Source organism: Podarcis bocagei, assembly GCF_964188305.1.
Source record: "Podarcis bocagei genome assembly, chromosome: 4".
Lineage (NCBI taxonomy): Eukaryota > Metazoa > Chordata > Lepidosauria > Squamata > Lacertidae > Podarcis > Podarcis bocagei.
The window spans coordinates 10,925,662-10,940,785 of record NC_138128.1 but is presented as its reverse complement, the minus strand read 5'-3'; the positions used below and the strand labels follow the sequence as shown (position 1 = coordinate 10,940,785).

Here is a 15,124-nt window from a genome sequence, read left to right as displayed (position 1 = left end):
TGGCGCCCCTTCAGCGACGCGCCTGTCCTGGCTTCTGCCTTAGCCGCGCACAGCCTCTTTGGGCAGGGGGAGCCTTCATCCCGCTGCCCTGAAGAGGCTTGGCACGGTTATCCCAGAAGCCAGAACAGCCACACTGTATCTCAGAAATCAGATCCCTCTTGCTGTTCTGGCTTCTGGGATTCAGAATAATTTTTTCTTGTTTTCGTCCTCCCAAACCTAGGTGCGCCTTATGGTCTGGTGCGTCTGATGGAGCGAAAAATACAGTATGTTTGCCAAAACTATCTCAAATGTATATAGCAACACTGAAAGTTGAAGTGACTCTGATTTGCTTCCCATTTCATAGAATTGTAGAGTTGACCCAAGGGTCATCTAGTCCAGCCCCCTGCAATGCAGGAATCTCAGCTAAAGCCGCCATGGCAGAAGGCCACCCAACCTCTGCTTTAAAGCATCAATGAAGAAGACTCCACCACCTGCCAAGGGAGACAGTTCCACTGTCTAACAGCTCTCACTGTCAGAAGGTTCTTCCTGATGTTTAGTCGGAATCTCCTTTCTTGTAACTTGAAGCCATTGGTTTGAGCCCTGCCACCCAGAGTAGGAGGAAACAAGCTTTTTCCATCTTCCATAAGGCAGCCCTTAAGATATTTGACCCAGGACAGACCCCTGCAGCACTGCACTTCTCACTTTCCCCCATGATGATGAGAAACCATGGTGCAGGGGGCAGCTGCCCCCGTAATCAAGTAAATGAATAAAAATACTTAACTAACTGACCAGTTGCATCGCATTTCACTCGGTTCTGCCTCTCCTGATAAGGCTCCCCCCCAAAAAAAATAAATCCTTGCTATACCCATGTCTACCAGTTACCTCGTTCAACCCACATTTTACCAGCTTCCTCACAAGAATATTATGGGGGGCTTTGTCAAAAGCCTTACTGAAATCAAGATACACTATGTCCACAGCATTCCCCTGATCCACCAAGCTTGTAACTCCATAAAAAAAGAAAGAAATGAGATTTGTCTGGCATGACATGTTCCCTGTGGAACGCCCTCCCATCAGATGTCAAAGAAATAAACAACTATCTGACTTTTAGAAGACATCTGAAGGCAGCCCTATTTAGGGAAGTTTTTAATGACTGGTGCTTTATTGTATTTTTAATATTTTGTTGGAAGCAGCCCAGAGTGGCTGGGGAAACCTAGCTAGATGTGTGGAATTTATTTATTTATTTTTAAAAACTCATACTGTGTCTTAGTATCACAGCACCTTTTCTAAGTGCTCACAGACCAGCTGTTGATTTAGCTGTTCTAGGACTTTTCCTGGTATCGATGTCAAGTTCATCAGTCAGTGGTTACCTGGGTCTTCTTTTTTCCTCTTTTTGAAGAAGGGAATAACATTTGCCCATCTCCAGTCTGTAGGGACCTCACCTGTTCTCCAATAATTCTCAAAGATTTTAGACAGAAGCTCCTTTAGTACCTTTGGGTGCAGCTCATCAGGCCCTGGAAATTTGAATTAATTTAAAGTAGTTAAGTGTTCCCTTACCACCTCTTTTCCTATCTTGGTCTACAGCTCCCTCCTTACATCATTTATTCTGTTATCACAAAGTTGGACACCACTTTCCTTTTGGGTGAGGACAGAGGCAAAGTTGCATAGGCGCCGACTCCATGGGGCTTGAGGGGGCTCGAGCCCCCTCAAAAAAATTTTTGGGGGGGCTCAGCCCCCCCAATAATCTCGGGCGGGCGCCCTTCGAGGAGAGCGCCGCCGCCGTCCCCAGCCTCCTCCTCACCTGCTCCTTCGCCAGCCAGCCAGCTGCGCGCCCTAATCGGAGGCACTGCCGGAAATCCCGCGAGAACAGGGGGATCCCGACTGGCCACACCTCCCAGCCAGCCAATCGGCTGGCTGGGGGGCGTGGCTTGCCCTATTTAGGGCCGGAGCCACTTTATTTGCATATTCATGAGCTTATTTATTATTCATGAGCTTTCCCGGGCCCCCCCAATATTTTTTCTAAGTCCGCGTCCCTGCAAAGTTGTTGCATCTTAGGTGGTTTTAATCTCAGTGAAGACTCATAGCCTGGTCCTAATGCAAGTCCCATTCACTTCAATGGGATTTGTGCAGAAATTCGCTGGTAAATTGGGTGAAGACTACACCGTAAACTAGCTCAGTTTTCAATTGAACACATTTTCTTGGGGGCCATGGTGCTGAAAGAGTTAAAATACATTGCAGGATTCTAAATCCCATACTCTTGTATTCTGGAGGAAATCCTGAACTATAGCAAGTGGTTACATAGCTTTCAAGGTATTTCTGGCACTATAGCAACTGGTGACAAGGAATTCTGTAGCAAATAATGAGAGTTATTTTCTCCCTGTAATATGAATGAGACAGTTCTCAGATATCAGTATTGGCCTAGCAATCAGAGCTTGTAAACATCCCTCTTTTGGGGCCATGAATTGCAACTGGGACAAAGACAAATCTGTTCCTTAAACGTTTCGGTCGTTTGAAGGTGCTTTCGATCACATTTAATTGTCTGAACAATTTCCCTGGCACATTATAGAGGAAAAGTTAATTTGTGGTTTATAGGTAGTATGTTATAATGTTTGGAAAAAGTGAGCAGATCTAGTGGCCTTCTCTCGCAGACTTGCCATTTCACCATTTTTCCTTGGTTTGGATGCTGAACAATAATTCAGTGGTGGGTCAGTTTGTCTTATCTACCTGTAAAAGACAGAAAATTGGGAGGTGGAGGCGGAGGAGCAATTTATGGAAGTTGTAGGAAGCATTAGGGGGGGGTGATTGACCCACCAAGTGTGTGTCGGGAGGGACTTCAGCAGAAACATTTTCCCTGTGATAAGCTGCACTTTAATTTGAAAACTTTAAAACCTCTCAGGCTCCTTTAATGGTGGAAAGATACACAATACTTTTCACATTATAATATATGTAATGCACTACAATTGCCAGCCGTCTTAATTCTGAAAGGTTTCTTTCAACCTCCATTGGCTATGGTGTGAGGCGATAGCAGTGGCAGCAAGCAGACTAAAACCAAGTTCCAGCCTTGTTATGGGGGAAATGTTTAATGGGGAGAGGTTTTAATGCTAACCCTTTCTCTGTTGAAGAGATAATGGATGTGGAATACAGAAAATATTTTTAGAGGGAGAATTTCAGGAGGAAATGTAAGAACTGAACTACCAAAACTACTCATCATGAGTTTATTCAGTGATATTTTAAGCATCATCTTCTTATCCACCTGTATAAACTTGTCAAAATCTATACTTTGGGGAAGGTTATTTTGTGAAATGTTCACACACACACACACACACACACACACAGAGAGAGAGAGAGAGAGAGAGAGAGAGAGAGAGAGAGAGAGAGATACTGTAATAGCAAATGGTCCTTATGCCTTAAGATAGGATGCTAAGGAATTCTTAAGATCTAGATTGATTGATTGATTGATTGATTGATTGATTGATTCAGAATAAGTAGTACCATTCCTTGGTTTCATACATACTCTTCTGCAAATCTTTTACAAAAAGAAAACCCGTTTTTGACCACTCCATAAATCCTTTGACTGCGAATTGTAAAAGTGTATCAAGGAAGGGAAACATATTCGTGGGTGTTCAGCTAAGCAGTGGCTGCTGTGCAGGATATCGCTCAACAGTCAAAAAGCACATCTGAGCCCCTTCTGCAGTTTGTGATTTCACGGGGGTAATTTCACATGTATGGCTTAGAATGACTGTTAATTCAAGCAGCATTACAAATGTCTTTGTTATTTCTTTAACACTTTAGAGTGTTCAAAGGTATTCATATATATCGAAACAACCTTATAAGGAAAGCTCTCTCTGCTGTTATCCCAGTAGTGTGGGTGCAGAGCTGATCTTGCCAAAGGAGCTATTGAGTTCATGGAGAGGTTAAAACGTGGGTTTTTGTTGTTGTTGTTCGCAGCTCAGTTTCTTAGGCATTAGCCAGAGTGTATGTAAAGCCAGCATTGGCCAGAATGCTCATTAGCATTACAAATGTCTCTGCTCCACGTTCTCTTCTACGTTAACAGTGATTAGAGGTTGGCATAAATACATGAATAGGGGCTAGCTAGAAGATCACTTAAGCCTCAGGTGCCAAAACACGGGAATGCCGTTCATGTGGGTTGAGAAATCAAGTGTTCCTTCTAGCCAATGTAAAGTTTTTAAGCACAACCCAGTTTAAGCCTGGTGTGAAAGCACCCAAATTGCTGCTAATGCAGATTAGAAAGGACATCCATTATACTTTCTAGCAGTTGCAGATTTTAGATTTGAAATATGGTAATGCTAATAATAATAATAATAATAATAATAATAATAATAATAATAATAATAATAATAATAATAATTGTTTTGAGTAGCAAGTGTGGAAACGCCTGGTGACATATTTCCTGCCTCCCGGCGCGTAGAGCACGGGACTCTCGGCTGAGCAAAACTTCCACTTGGGTGGAAGCTCAAGAAGCCGCATCTCCGAGGAGGCAAGGTTTGTCTTGTCTGGATAATGTGGCTGTAGGCTGTGGGTGGAAGCTGCGAGGCGCAGACTTTTCTGCACACGGCTGTTCTAAACTAGATATGTGAGAACTCAGAATTAAAAATACTATCCGGAAAGGACCTGGGGCCCAATCCACCGGGGCGTTCCTCTTGTGCAAGCCCTGCTCGCTTTAAGCAGGGCTTAAGCAAGAGAGTTTCCAATTGCCAGTTGTCATTTCCCGAACCTTCGCAACACTTTGGTAGTTGGTACCTGTGTGTCTTGAAATGCTTTAGGGCGGAGGGCTTTCAGAGGAGGACTGCGACCCACCCCGGGGCGCACGCACGTATCGGCTTATCCGTTTCAAGTGGCGCAGTAAAAGATGAGTTAATTCCTCTTGCTGAGCGGTAGTTTTAGGGGCAACTTTCATAGACAGCGCAGCTCCTGCGTAGACGTTTGCTGGAGAAATCTGTAGCAGTTGCTGCTCCGGCTGTAGAGAAATGATGCCCACAGGTTTTGCCTCCTCACCCCAAAGACGTTTACTTGGAAGTCAGACCAATTGATCGCCATGGGAATTGACTTCTAATTCTGCTGTGTTTAGAATCGGGCTGTTGCGGACTCCGGAGTCCGATCCTGCCGTTTGGCGGGTTACCGGTCTTGCGGCTACAACTGAGCTCAATGATTGCCGGATGAGATGACAAGGGTGTTACATAGGATGCCAAAATTGCGGTTCTCTTCCATAAACATGGTTATCCAGTTCTCAGCCCAATTAAACTGAAGTCACGCATTAAAACTGTATAGATAGCCCGATCCATAATCCTGTTGGTACATTTCAGATCCAATTGCTGTGAGCCACAATATCTTTACTCCGAAATAATTTTTATGTCAATGGGCTTCCTCCAGAGTAAGTGGTGTTTGGTGCATTGACGTGATGAAAAGGTAAAACGTGAAACCCTCGTGTAATCGAAGTACTTTCGCTTTACTCGGCCACAGACTGAGCTGTGGTCCGATTGACTTCAATGAGATTTAAATCTGCTCCAATCCGAATTATTCCGTCGTGTTGTTAGATGAATAAATTTATACGTGTCGGTGAATAGAAGCGAGTTCAACTTAAATTTGTACGCAGCACAGACACCCATTTACGGGGAAGTAAATCGATTTAAATGGGACTTCACCTCCAGGTGAAATATGTTAATGAAACTTAATTTCCTGTGAAACTTCATTTCTCCTTGGAAGTCTGTCTATATGAATGGATTGTGTCAGGACAGTCTTTTTAAGATCCAAAACGTTATTTGTGTTGGGTTAATTCAGGACAAACATATCTGGTCTAGATAATATAATTAATATATTTCCGGAGACGTTCAGACGGAGGTGAAGGAAAATTCACAGTACTCAACAGATGGGAATTTATTTATTTATTAAAAAAAAATAAAGTAAAATCATTTTGGCTCCTGATAAGCCCACTTAATTAGAATTTGTTCTCAGAACTAGCTCGTTTTAGGATACAGACGTTATTACTGTATAAGAAAAAGAATATCAACTCCGAGTGAACATTTCTCTTCTTTAGCTCTGGAAGTTGGGCAGAGATACAGTTGCCTCTTCCTTTAGCCGCAGGCCTCCCTAATAACTAAAATCAGTCATCCCCGGTCCTTGAACTTAAGCCTTTGGCTCCCATTAAATTTAGCATAATTTAAGTGCATCTTCTGAACCTGGCTGTGGATGGAAGTGCCCCAGAGGCGAAGAGAGAGCGGCAGCCTTTTTGGAACTTGTTGGATTAACGAGATTCGGAAAAGAAACTTTCAAGACTCACAAGCTTTAGACCGGCCAATTTTTAGTTTAGGAGCCTGAAAAAGATGGATATAGATTGCGGAACGACGTTGATTGTCGTCGTCCCGACCCCACCTGTTCTTAAGATTGTTCCACCGCGATCCACAAATCAATTAAGCCGAAGCACTTAGCGGATAAAATGGGAGGCGGATAAAAGAAGGGTGTGGCCACCTTGTGCTTTTGGGAGGTCAGTTAGGATATAAGATGTAATAATAAACGAAACGAAACAAACTGTGGCGGTAAAGTGCGTTCTGCCTGTGATGCACATTCCAATGGAAAAGTCCTGACTACGTTAATGATTCTGCCTTGTGCAATGCAACTGTACTGGCTTGAGTCCGGAGAGGCGGAACCAAGATGTGGATCAGGCTGTTAGAAGCAGACATTGGAGCCAATTTGGTTCCTAATCCGTGTATTGCTTCGCCTGAACCAGTTTGGGGATCACGTTATTTGAAAGTGACATAGTGGTATAGGATTATCAGTCTGCCTTTCTAGAGAAAGCTCTGTATGCATACACGTACACAAAACATGCATTGATAGCTATTAAGATATTCGTCTCTCACTCTCTTTTATGTTCTGATTATGTGGTCAGCAACCCGTTTCCTATAACTTTTAGACATCTAAACAGGCACAGAGAGACGCCAACCGAGAAGAACTCCGTGACAGACCCATCTACAACTGTTGAGCCGAATTAGGCAAGCCGCCTTCAAACGGGTCCTTTATATGCATTATTTGTGTTTGATTTCTGTGTTATTTACACATTACCGACAGTATTAAAGCTGGAGCGCCTGTAAATTTCCTCCTGAGGTGAGAAGGGAATCGTGATGGCGGGTTCCTTTATTTCCTGGCCAATCGCGATTCTCCACAAAGTTTGCGGGGCGCTTTTCTGTTTGGCGGAATTCCCTGTTTCTGCTCTTCCACTTTAAGGGACCCCATTTTCAGATCCTGTTGGAAGAGACTCCTCTCTTCATCTGCATTTCCATCGCTGAAGCAAGGGATTGGGGATCAGTTAGTATTAACTAAACCGGATTAGTGATCATTGATCGTGGTGGTGGTAGCAGGATCTCGGCATATTCCCGATCCACGGCCCAGTGAAGGCCAACAGCCCGCGTGCGTAAAGCCGTGTGTGTTACCTTCAGACGCCCAGACCCACCCTTCCTCCGTGTACTGGAGACTGCCCCAGGCAATCCCTTGGGAGCTCCTCCCGTGAGATGAGGATTGGAAGTCATGACCCCCATTAGAATCGCCATCTATACAGAGCGAGGAGGGGGCAGCCTAAAGGAGCATTTCAGCTTAACTGCTTTGCGGACCGCCTTTGGCCCAGAGCGTTAAGGCTGCAGCCCGGACGCCTGAGTCCTTGCGGCGCTGACGGTCCTTCGGCGCGCTGCTTACTCTGGGATAGATGGATTGACTCCCCGTGTGAGCGCGCAGAGGCGACGGTGGCAGCTCGACAAGCAAGATCGGTTGCAATCGAGGGACCGGCTGTCAAGTTAAACAAGCTTATGGGGTCAGGGTGGTGGGGTGCGTCATATAATTAATTTATACTTCATCCTTAGGCTCGTTTTAAAAGACGTTGGTAATAATCCCCGCTATTCTCTCTGCTTAAATGGTCTTTCAAAAATGAAGAGCCAGCGCAATGAATCTTCAGAAGAAAGGGGGAAGGCAAAAAAGTGAGGCGGGGGGACGGAAAGCCTAAAAATGGGATGCGAGGGTATAGGAGAATTGCCACCTTCTCTTCGGAAAAGTGCTACGAACCGTTAAGACGAATAACTCCTACTAAAATCTGCGGGACTAAATGAAAGAAGCTCTGACGCTGCGATCCACAAATCTGCTAAGCCGAAGTGAAGCAGCGTCCCTTCCCCTTCCTGCTTAAATGTGGGTTATTATGAATCGTATTATCTGAGTCTAAGAGAAAGAAAAGTGGAGCTGGTCAATTTTCGCCTCATTGTTTCAGCTAGGAGTGAGATACCGTATCTCGCCCCTCCTCTCAGAAAATATCAATTTATGGTTCTGTTGATTTCAACGGACCTTAATTCCAGGTAATGGGGCTTGAGATCAGGAAACGATTGTCCTCATATCCCATTACTTTGGCTTATGTGACTTGTGGCTCCAGGTTCCAGGAACAATCTCGGAGTATACACGCCCTATTAAAGATTGGCTCCATTTCTGCAGGCACAGACGCCCAACGCCTTTCCCACGACCTCTGGAACACGGTTCCTGGTCTCTTGCTTGCTCTGAACAAGCCGAGGGAAGGGGAAAGGATTGGGGCAAGGCGAGCCACGTGCTGTGGGAAATGCCGCTCTCCGGGCGCCTGCTCCCCCCGAAGTGGTGTGGGGAGGGGCTGGCTTTGGCGCGTGTCACTTCTAATTCCCCAATAATCCCTTATTAGGTGACTTTCCAAGATGCGGCCTCTAAACCAATAATGGGAGGGGGGATTAAAAAGGAAAAGTGAAGACTGCAAGGGGGAAGCACATTTTATATGCTGGAAGAGGGGGAGTGCGAGGTGGGAAAACTAATTAAAGAGTGGCACTCCTCCCCACCCTCCCAAGGTTAAAAAGTCACGGAGGTAGGTTACGGTCAGGACAGGGTTACAGAAGCGGCTCGGACCGGAGCATCAATTCCTAAAGAAAGGTAGAGGAACACTGAGCCCCGCGCCCCAACTTCCCCGCCGCGCTCCCATTGTCTCTAAGCGCTCCTCTTCGGCCAATGGACGCCTTCTTCCTCCGGTGCGAAGCAAGCGCCCGCAACTCGGTTTGCTAAAGGCGTTGGAGTGGGGAGGATTTATGCGCCTCGTGCGCCTCCTTTCCCAGGAATCCGAGAAAGGTGGCCCCTCCCCGTCGACAACCGGGCATCTCCCGTCGCCCCAATTAGCGCTGCTAATTTATTCGTGGCAAATAACGAACGAGGGTGGGTGGGTGTCTCCACTGGAGAGGGGGGAAAACAGTCGTGCTCATGTGACAAAGCTGAGACTTAAAATTATCCAGTTTAACTTTTAGCACCGATTCGAGTTGAAATATATGGAAACAATGCCTTCTTCCTTCTGGAGGCTGCTTTGCATGCCCCGGATCACAATCCGGTGTCCTTTTCGTGTGCCTCCTCTCTCTGCCAGTGTGTGCTGGGGGCTGGGAAGGAATCGCCGGGATCCGAATCGCCCCTCGCCACCGCAGGGGGGGGGGGAACCCAAGCAGTGCTCAGGGGAAGTGTCACGGATGAACTTATCCTGTGTAAACGTCCTTGTGAATCGAATCCATTCTGGAGAGGTTAGGGGCGCTTAAAAGGACGAGTAATATTGACGGAGCAGAGATGCGTGTTAAACTTAGGTGGGAGGGACCCTTCAGACGTGACGGTGCAGAAGAAAAGGAAGCGCGTTGATTCGCAGCAGCGTCGGGGCTGAAGGCTGAGCAGCAGGACCGGAGAGGGAACGAGCCGGGTGGGGGAAAGCTTGAATACTCTCAGAGTAGGTGCCCTGCGTTGCAGAGATTAGATGTGAAGATAGCCTTTTCGAGTGGCGAATGTTTTAGCTTGATCTACAGCCCAATTAAACCGAGGTCCTTGAAAGTGTCGCCATTAGGTTCTATTGGCTGTCATTTGCTTGTGGAATTGTCTAAAGAAAACTTTTTGTGGAGCTGGATCGGACTGATCTGGGGGTGGAGAGAGAGGCAAGCGTCTCTTCCTTGGTCACGCAGCTTGGACTGGAGGATCTGTTGAAACCCTGTGGGGAGGGGGGGCCAGGGCATAGACACGCACGCACAAATGTGTACAAATGTGTGGTCCACTTCAGTATTGCATATCCAATAATACCCTTCTCATGCCCTCTTCTGTAATTCTAATTTTCCTTTTTCCTTTTAAGCAATGGATACCACCCCCCAACTACTACCACCGCCCCATTGAAATAAACAGATGTTAGGGCCGATTAAGACCCGAGCGGGAGACACAAGCCCCCATCTTTAAAAAGAAATAGATCTATAGCAATAATAATAATAATAATAATAATAATAATAATAATAATAGGAAAGAGGCTAGGTCTTGCGAAGTCCTTTTCCATTTGTGTGCCTCCATTGGGCGGGAGCGGGGGGGGGGCAACCAAACCTAAATCTTTATCAAGCCCCTATTCTGTGGCTTCAATAAACAGAATCCCCATTACTTCACGGCGCCTTTTGTTGCCCCTATACAAATGAGAACAAAATGGTTATTCAGGAAAACGCTTTTCGATTTGTATTGTGTGTGGCATGCACAAAGCGCACTGTTATTGTATTAAAAAGAACCATCTGTAGCAGAAACAATAGCATCAAATTATCTTTGAATACCCACTGCAAAAATATAAAGCTTTTATTCTTTATTCTTATTCTCCTCTGCGGACGGAGGGGGGGGGGGGTTGAGGGAGAGAGAGGAGGAGAGAGAAAGAGACGGAGAATTGACTTTTTTGTTGTTGTGGGTGCATTCTTATAACACACACACACACACACACACACACACACACAAAATCAGCCATTTGGATTTTTTAAGCCATACCATAAACGATTTTCCTCTCTCCCTGTCTCCCTCTCTCTCTCTCTCCCTCTCTCTTTCTCCCTCTCCCCCCTTGTTCCAGGGGCTGCAGTTTAAAGCTAGGACTAGGATTTGAAGGATGTGTAGGCAACCCGGGTTGCCGGGGGAAGAAAAACGGAACTGGATTCACTCTGGCTGGAGAAGAAGAGGAAGGCTGGAGCGCGGGGGCTGGCGGGGGTGGGGGGCGCGAGAGAGGAGCCTCCGAGCATCCGCAAGTGCCGCCGTCCGGGGGAAAGTGCTCCAAGCCCCCGAGGAGGCCGAGCTGGGACGGAGGAGCCCCCGCGGACTTTGTCTTCCTTCTGCCAATCAAACGCCCTCCGAGCCGAGAGCCCAAAGTGGAGTGGCAGAAACCTGTAAGTAACTTGCACCAACTTTGACATGCACTGCCAGTCTCTGCTTTTACTTGCCTTTTCCGAGACTTGAGGGGCGGGGGGGGGGGTTGGAATTAGAACTGGGAAATATACACACCTCCTGCGTTCCAGCCGTCAGGAAAAGAGCGTTGCACTTTGCAAATACTTAACATTTCTCACTCTCTCCCTTCCGCTTCTTCCCCCACCCTCCCCTTTTTGGACTGAAAAGTACAGTTTCTGGAAAAATAAAATAATTGTTCTCCCCTTTCCTTCCTTCCTTCCTTCCTTCCTTCCTTCCTTCCTTCCTTCCTTCCTTCCTTCCTTCCTTCCTTCCTTCCTTCCTTCCTTCCTTCCTTCCTTCCTTCCTTCCTTCCTTCCTTCCTCACCCCCCCCTTCTTGTTTGGGTTTGAGAGCAAAAGAGCCGTGTATTGCTTAATTGTGTGGGGGATTTTCTTTAAAAAGGTTTGCCCCTATTAGAGCGGGAAGTCCGAAGCAGCCTTCTTGTTGTGTGTGTGTGTTTTTCCCGTAAACGCCATTTGGCAAGAAAAAAAGAGATTTAGTTGAGCCAAACTGATTTTTTAAAAAAATATATGAAAAAATGAGGAAGACACCAAACTATTGGGGACGATCTGCCCGTGCCCTATCTGAATCTATGACACCGTGCACGTTGAGTTTCCGGGAAACGGGTTAATGAAGGAAGATGTGCAGGCAGGAGCCGGGGGTGGGAGGGAAGGAAGGAAGGAAGGAAGAGGGAAATCGGGGAAGATGCATTACCTGAAATCTGCAAGGTGTTGTACGGTACCAGCTGCCGAGGCTCGCGCTTGCTCTCTCGCGCCCCCTAATGGTAAAATGAAGATCAGCCTTTAGTTTAAGCGCACGGAGGGGTGTGGGGGGGTGTCAGCTGTTTCTCTGCCTCTCTTCCCCACCCCCAACTTTCGTTATCGATTTGCAGCCCCCTTGAAAAAGAAAGGGGGGTTTCTCCCTCACTGGCACTGCAATGCCTTCACAAAAAGCCTTACCGAACGCCTGACAATGCAAAAAAAAAGGCTAATTATAATACAGGACCCCCCCCCCCATTTTAATTTTTAAAAGGAGGTAGCTCCCTTTACGAAGTTGTGAGTGTTTTGGATTTTCCCTCTATTTCTTTTTCATTATTTTTTTTAAAAAGCATTTGATAGATAAAGGTTAATCTTGGGTTGAATGACGGAGCTGTGATTGACAAGAGGAAAGGTGTTGAGGGCAGGTCGAGCTGTCTTATTTACAGCCCACTGCTTGCTATAGAGCCTTTGTTAGGACTGGGAAGCTAATTTAGCGCTGATCAAAAGCACCACGGAGTTAAAGGGCCTGGTAATGACTGCTAATTTCATTTCAGCCTCATACATCCCCGACCGCTGTAATTAAAGACGTGCTATTTAAATACAGGTGAAGAGGCTTTAAAAAAAGAAAAGAAAAAAAAGAGGGGGGTTGCTGTTGCAATTTTATTTAGCCTTTCCATCATAAATGGGTCCAGCTACAATGTGTGACTTAGTATTTAATTCTTAGCTTGTTTTGCTCTCCCCTCTAATGATTTGGCTTTTCTCTCGGGCACTCTCTAGTAATTTTAAAAAATAAAATAAAATAAAATAGATTCGAATGGAATAAATAAATGCAAGCCTTAATAGAAAGATCGCCCACAAATGCAGCAGGAGAAGAGAGTTTAATGTGCAGATATTTATTTTTATTTGATACATTCAATCTGATGCAGCGACAGTCAGCGAGAAAGGACTGCACTGGTAATGTGGGGTGCGGGGTGGAAAAAAAGGGGGAGGCAAAGATCAGGCTGCTTCTTTTTTTTAAGTGCCTCTAAGGAAGATCATTTATTAATTAAATTATTTCCCCCACTTCATGTTAGATTTGTTGGCTCTGCAAACGATGTAATTTCTCAGCTGATGTAACAGTTTCTTTCTAGAGAGACATCAAAGGATAAAAGCTCTACATTTTTGTAGTTGGTTAAAATTGATACCAAAAAGGGGGGGGGGGAGAGAAAGAAAGAGAGGGAGAGAGACGGAAGTTAGCCTTTAATCTCTTTTTATCCATGAGGACTAAAGATCTGTACTCGACCCTGCTAAGCTTGCAAGCTTGCACCCGCTTCTTCCGGGGTTGTGATGGGCTTAGATGAGAGGCGGGGGCTGAGCTGGATGTCTGAGCGCCCCCTGTTGGCCACAGCGCCAGTCCTACGTAGAGCAATAACCTTGTTCTTGGGTGTTGCGTTCTGTGTCTTGCACATACAGTTTAGCAAACTTAACAAGATAAAATAGGCTAGCAATTAAAATCAAAGAATAGAAAAGGGACGTACCTACCACACACTGCGCTTGCAAAAGTTTCCTTTTCAACATCAGTGAGCATTTCGAGGATCCATCCCAGATCCTACTTAAAGGGGGTGAAATGCTTCATTCTTGAGTTTTTAAAGTCCTCCTTCAATTCATAAGAGGCTTTTTTTAAAAAAAGAAAAGAAAGTAACATATATATAATTTTAAAATAATTCCAACTCCCCCCGTTTTTTTATGAAAAGTATCTACTTTTTTAAAAGAGAGAGAGAAGTATGGCATCATGGCATATGTTTAATTTGGAAATAATTAAAAGCCCATATGCTGGACTTCTAAAACAACAGAATCAGCATAACTGGAGATAGTTTAAAAAGCTGCAGTTATAATGAAACTTCTTTGCTGATATTTGGAGACCCTCCTGGGGGTGGGGGATCCAGCCAACAGGTTTCTTTTGAAATAAGATTTTAAATATTAGAGTAATAAAACAACAACACGTAACAAGTTGCCAGTCAAAAGAATAATATTTTTGTATATCTTTCTGAAGAGAATGTTTCAGCATCCCCTCCCCCCGATAATTTTCTTGTCAACGTTAGCTGGAAACACATTGGTAAAAATTAATAATAATAATAATAAAGCAAAATAAAATTGTTCAGATTCACCACTTTCCCTCATGTAAAACTATCTAGAAGAGTTAGACGTCTGGTCTTTGTGTTTGTAGCTTCTCGTCAATAGACAGAGGTCACAATCCTAAGAACTCCTACTCGTTTGTTTTAAATTGTGCAGCCTTTTGAACACGTGCTCAAAGTTGCTGACAGCAACAGATCGGTAAAAATTAAAACTACAGTCTGTAAAAAGTCAAAAACAAGCAAACAGCCTGCAATCACATCCATAAACATCTAAGGGGAGAATGTGGTACAAACCCAGGGTCACAACTTTTACTGAGTAAGGGCCATTAACATCATGGCACTTGCTTCTGAATAAATGCTTCTTAATCCTAATGGGTCTGATCCTCTACCCTCAAATATTGGTAATATAAACACTGCTACTTGAAAACAGACCCTCTTTATTTCAGTTGAAGCTAAGTCCCAACAATAAGGCTGGCTGTATGAACCTATCCATATCTACTCAAAAGTAAGAGCCACTGAGTTCCATGGGACTTGCTCCCAGAGAAGTATGTGTAGGATTGAATCCCTAAAATTTCATTCTTCATCGTCATGTTCTGTCTCAAGCCGCCTCCCAAATCAAATTCTCTTGCTGCTGGTTTTTAGTGAAAACACCTCTGTATGACCTCATGATCCGGGAAAGTTGTCGTCCCTCAGTTTCCCAAAGTTTCCAATGTGAGAAGTACTGTGTGGGGTGGGTGGGGAGTTAGGTGCATGGGGGGGGGGCTTTGTGTGGAGGTGGTATTTCTTTTGATATGAGCCGAACAAAGTTTAGAGGGGGCAAGTGAGAAAGAAGTGCCTTCAGACTCATTCAGTTCAATGGCAGTATCGCCCTGGAACGTGGCTTGCGTCCTCGACTGCGGTCATAGGTACACTGTCAACCCCATTGAACTGGGTGTGATTGAATAAACCTCCAGAGGGTCGTCCTAGGTAAGCCCTAGGCCCAACTTCTAGGGTCCTTGCCCGTTTC

At 45.2% G+C, this 15,124-nt stretch overlaps 1 protein-coding gene across 5 annotated transcripts in view; it reads left to right on the top strand.

Annotated features, from left to right (window-relative positions):
• Positions 1 to 15,124, top strand: part of LOC308585080 (uncharacterized protein) — a 459,744-nt gene that overhangs the window by 342,540 nt on the left and 102,080 nt on the right. For all 5 annotated transcript variants that reach the window (XR_014007076.1, XR_014007077.1, XM_081190631.1 and 2 more), the window contains exon 6: positions 10,880 to 11,189. Coding sequence is in view for 3 of the 5 variants with exons in the window: in XM_081190631.1 (XP_081046757.1) it covers positions 10,880 to 11,189 (310 nt within the window). In the remaining 2 variants the exon portion in view is untranslated. The remainder of the gene's footprint in view (positions 1 to 10,879; positions 11,190 to 15,124) is intronic.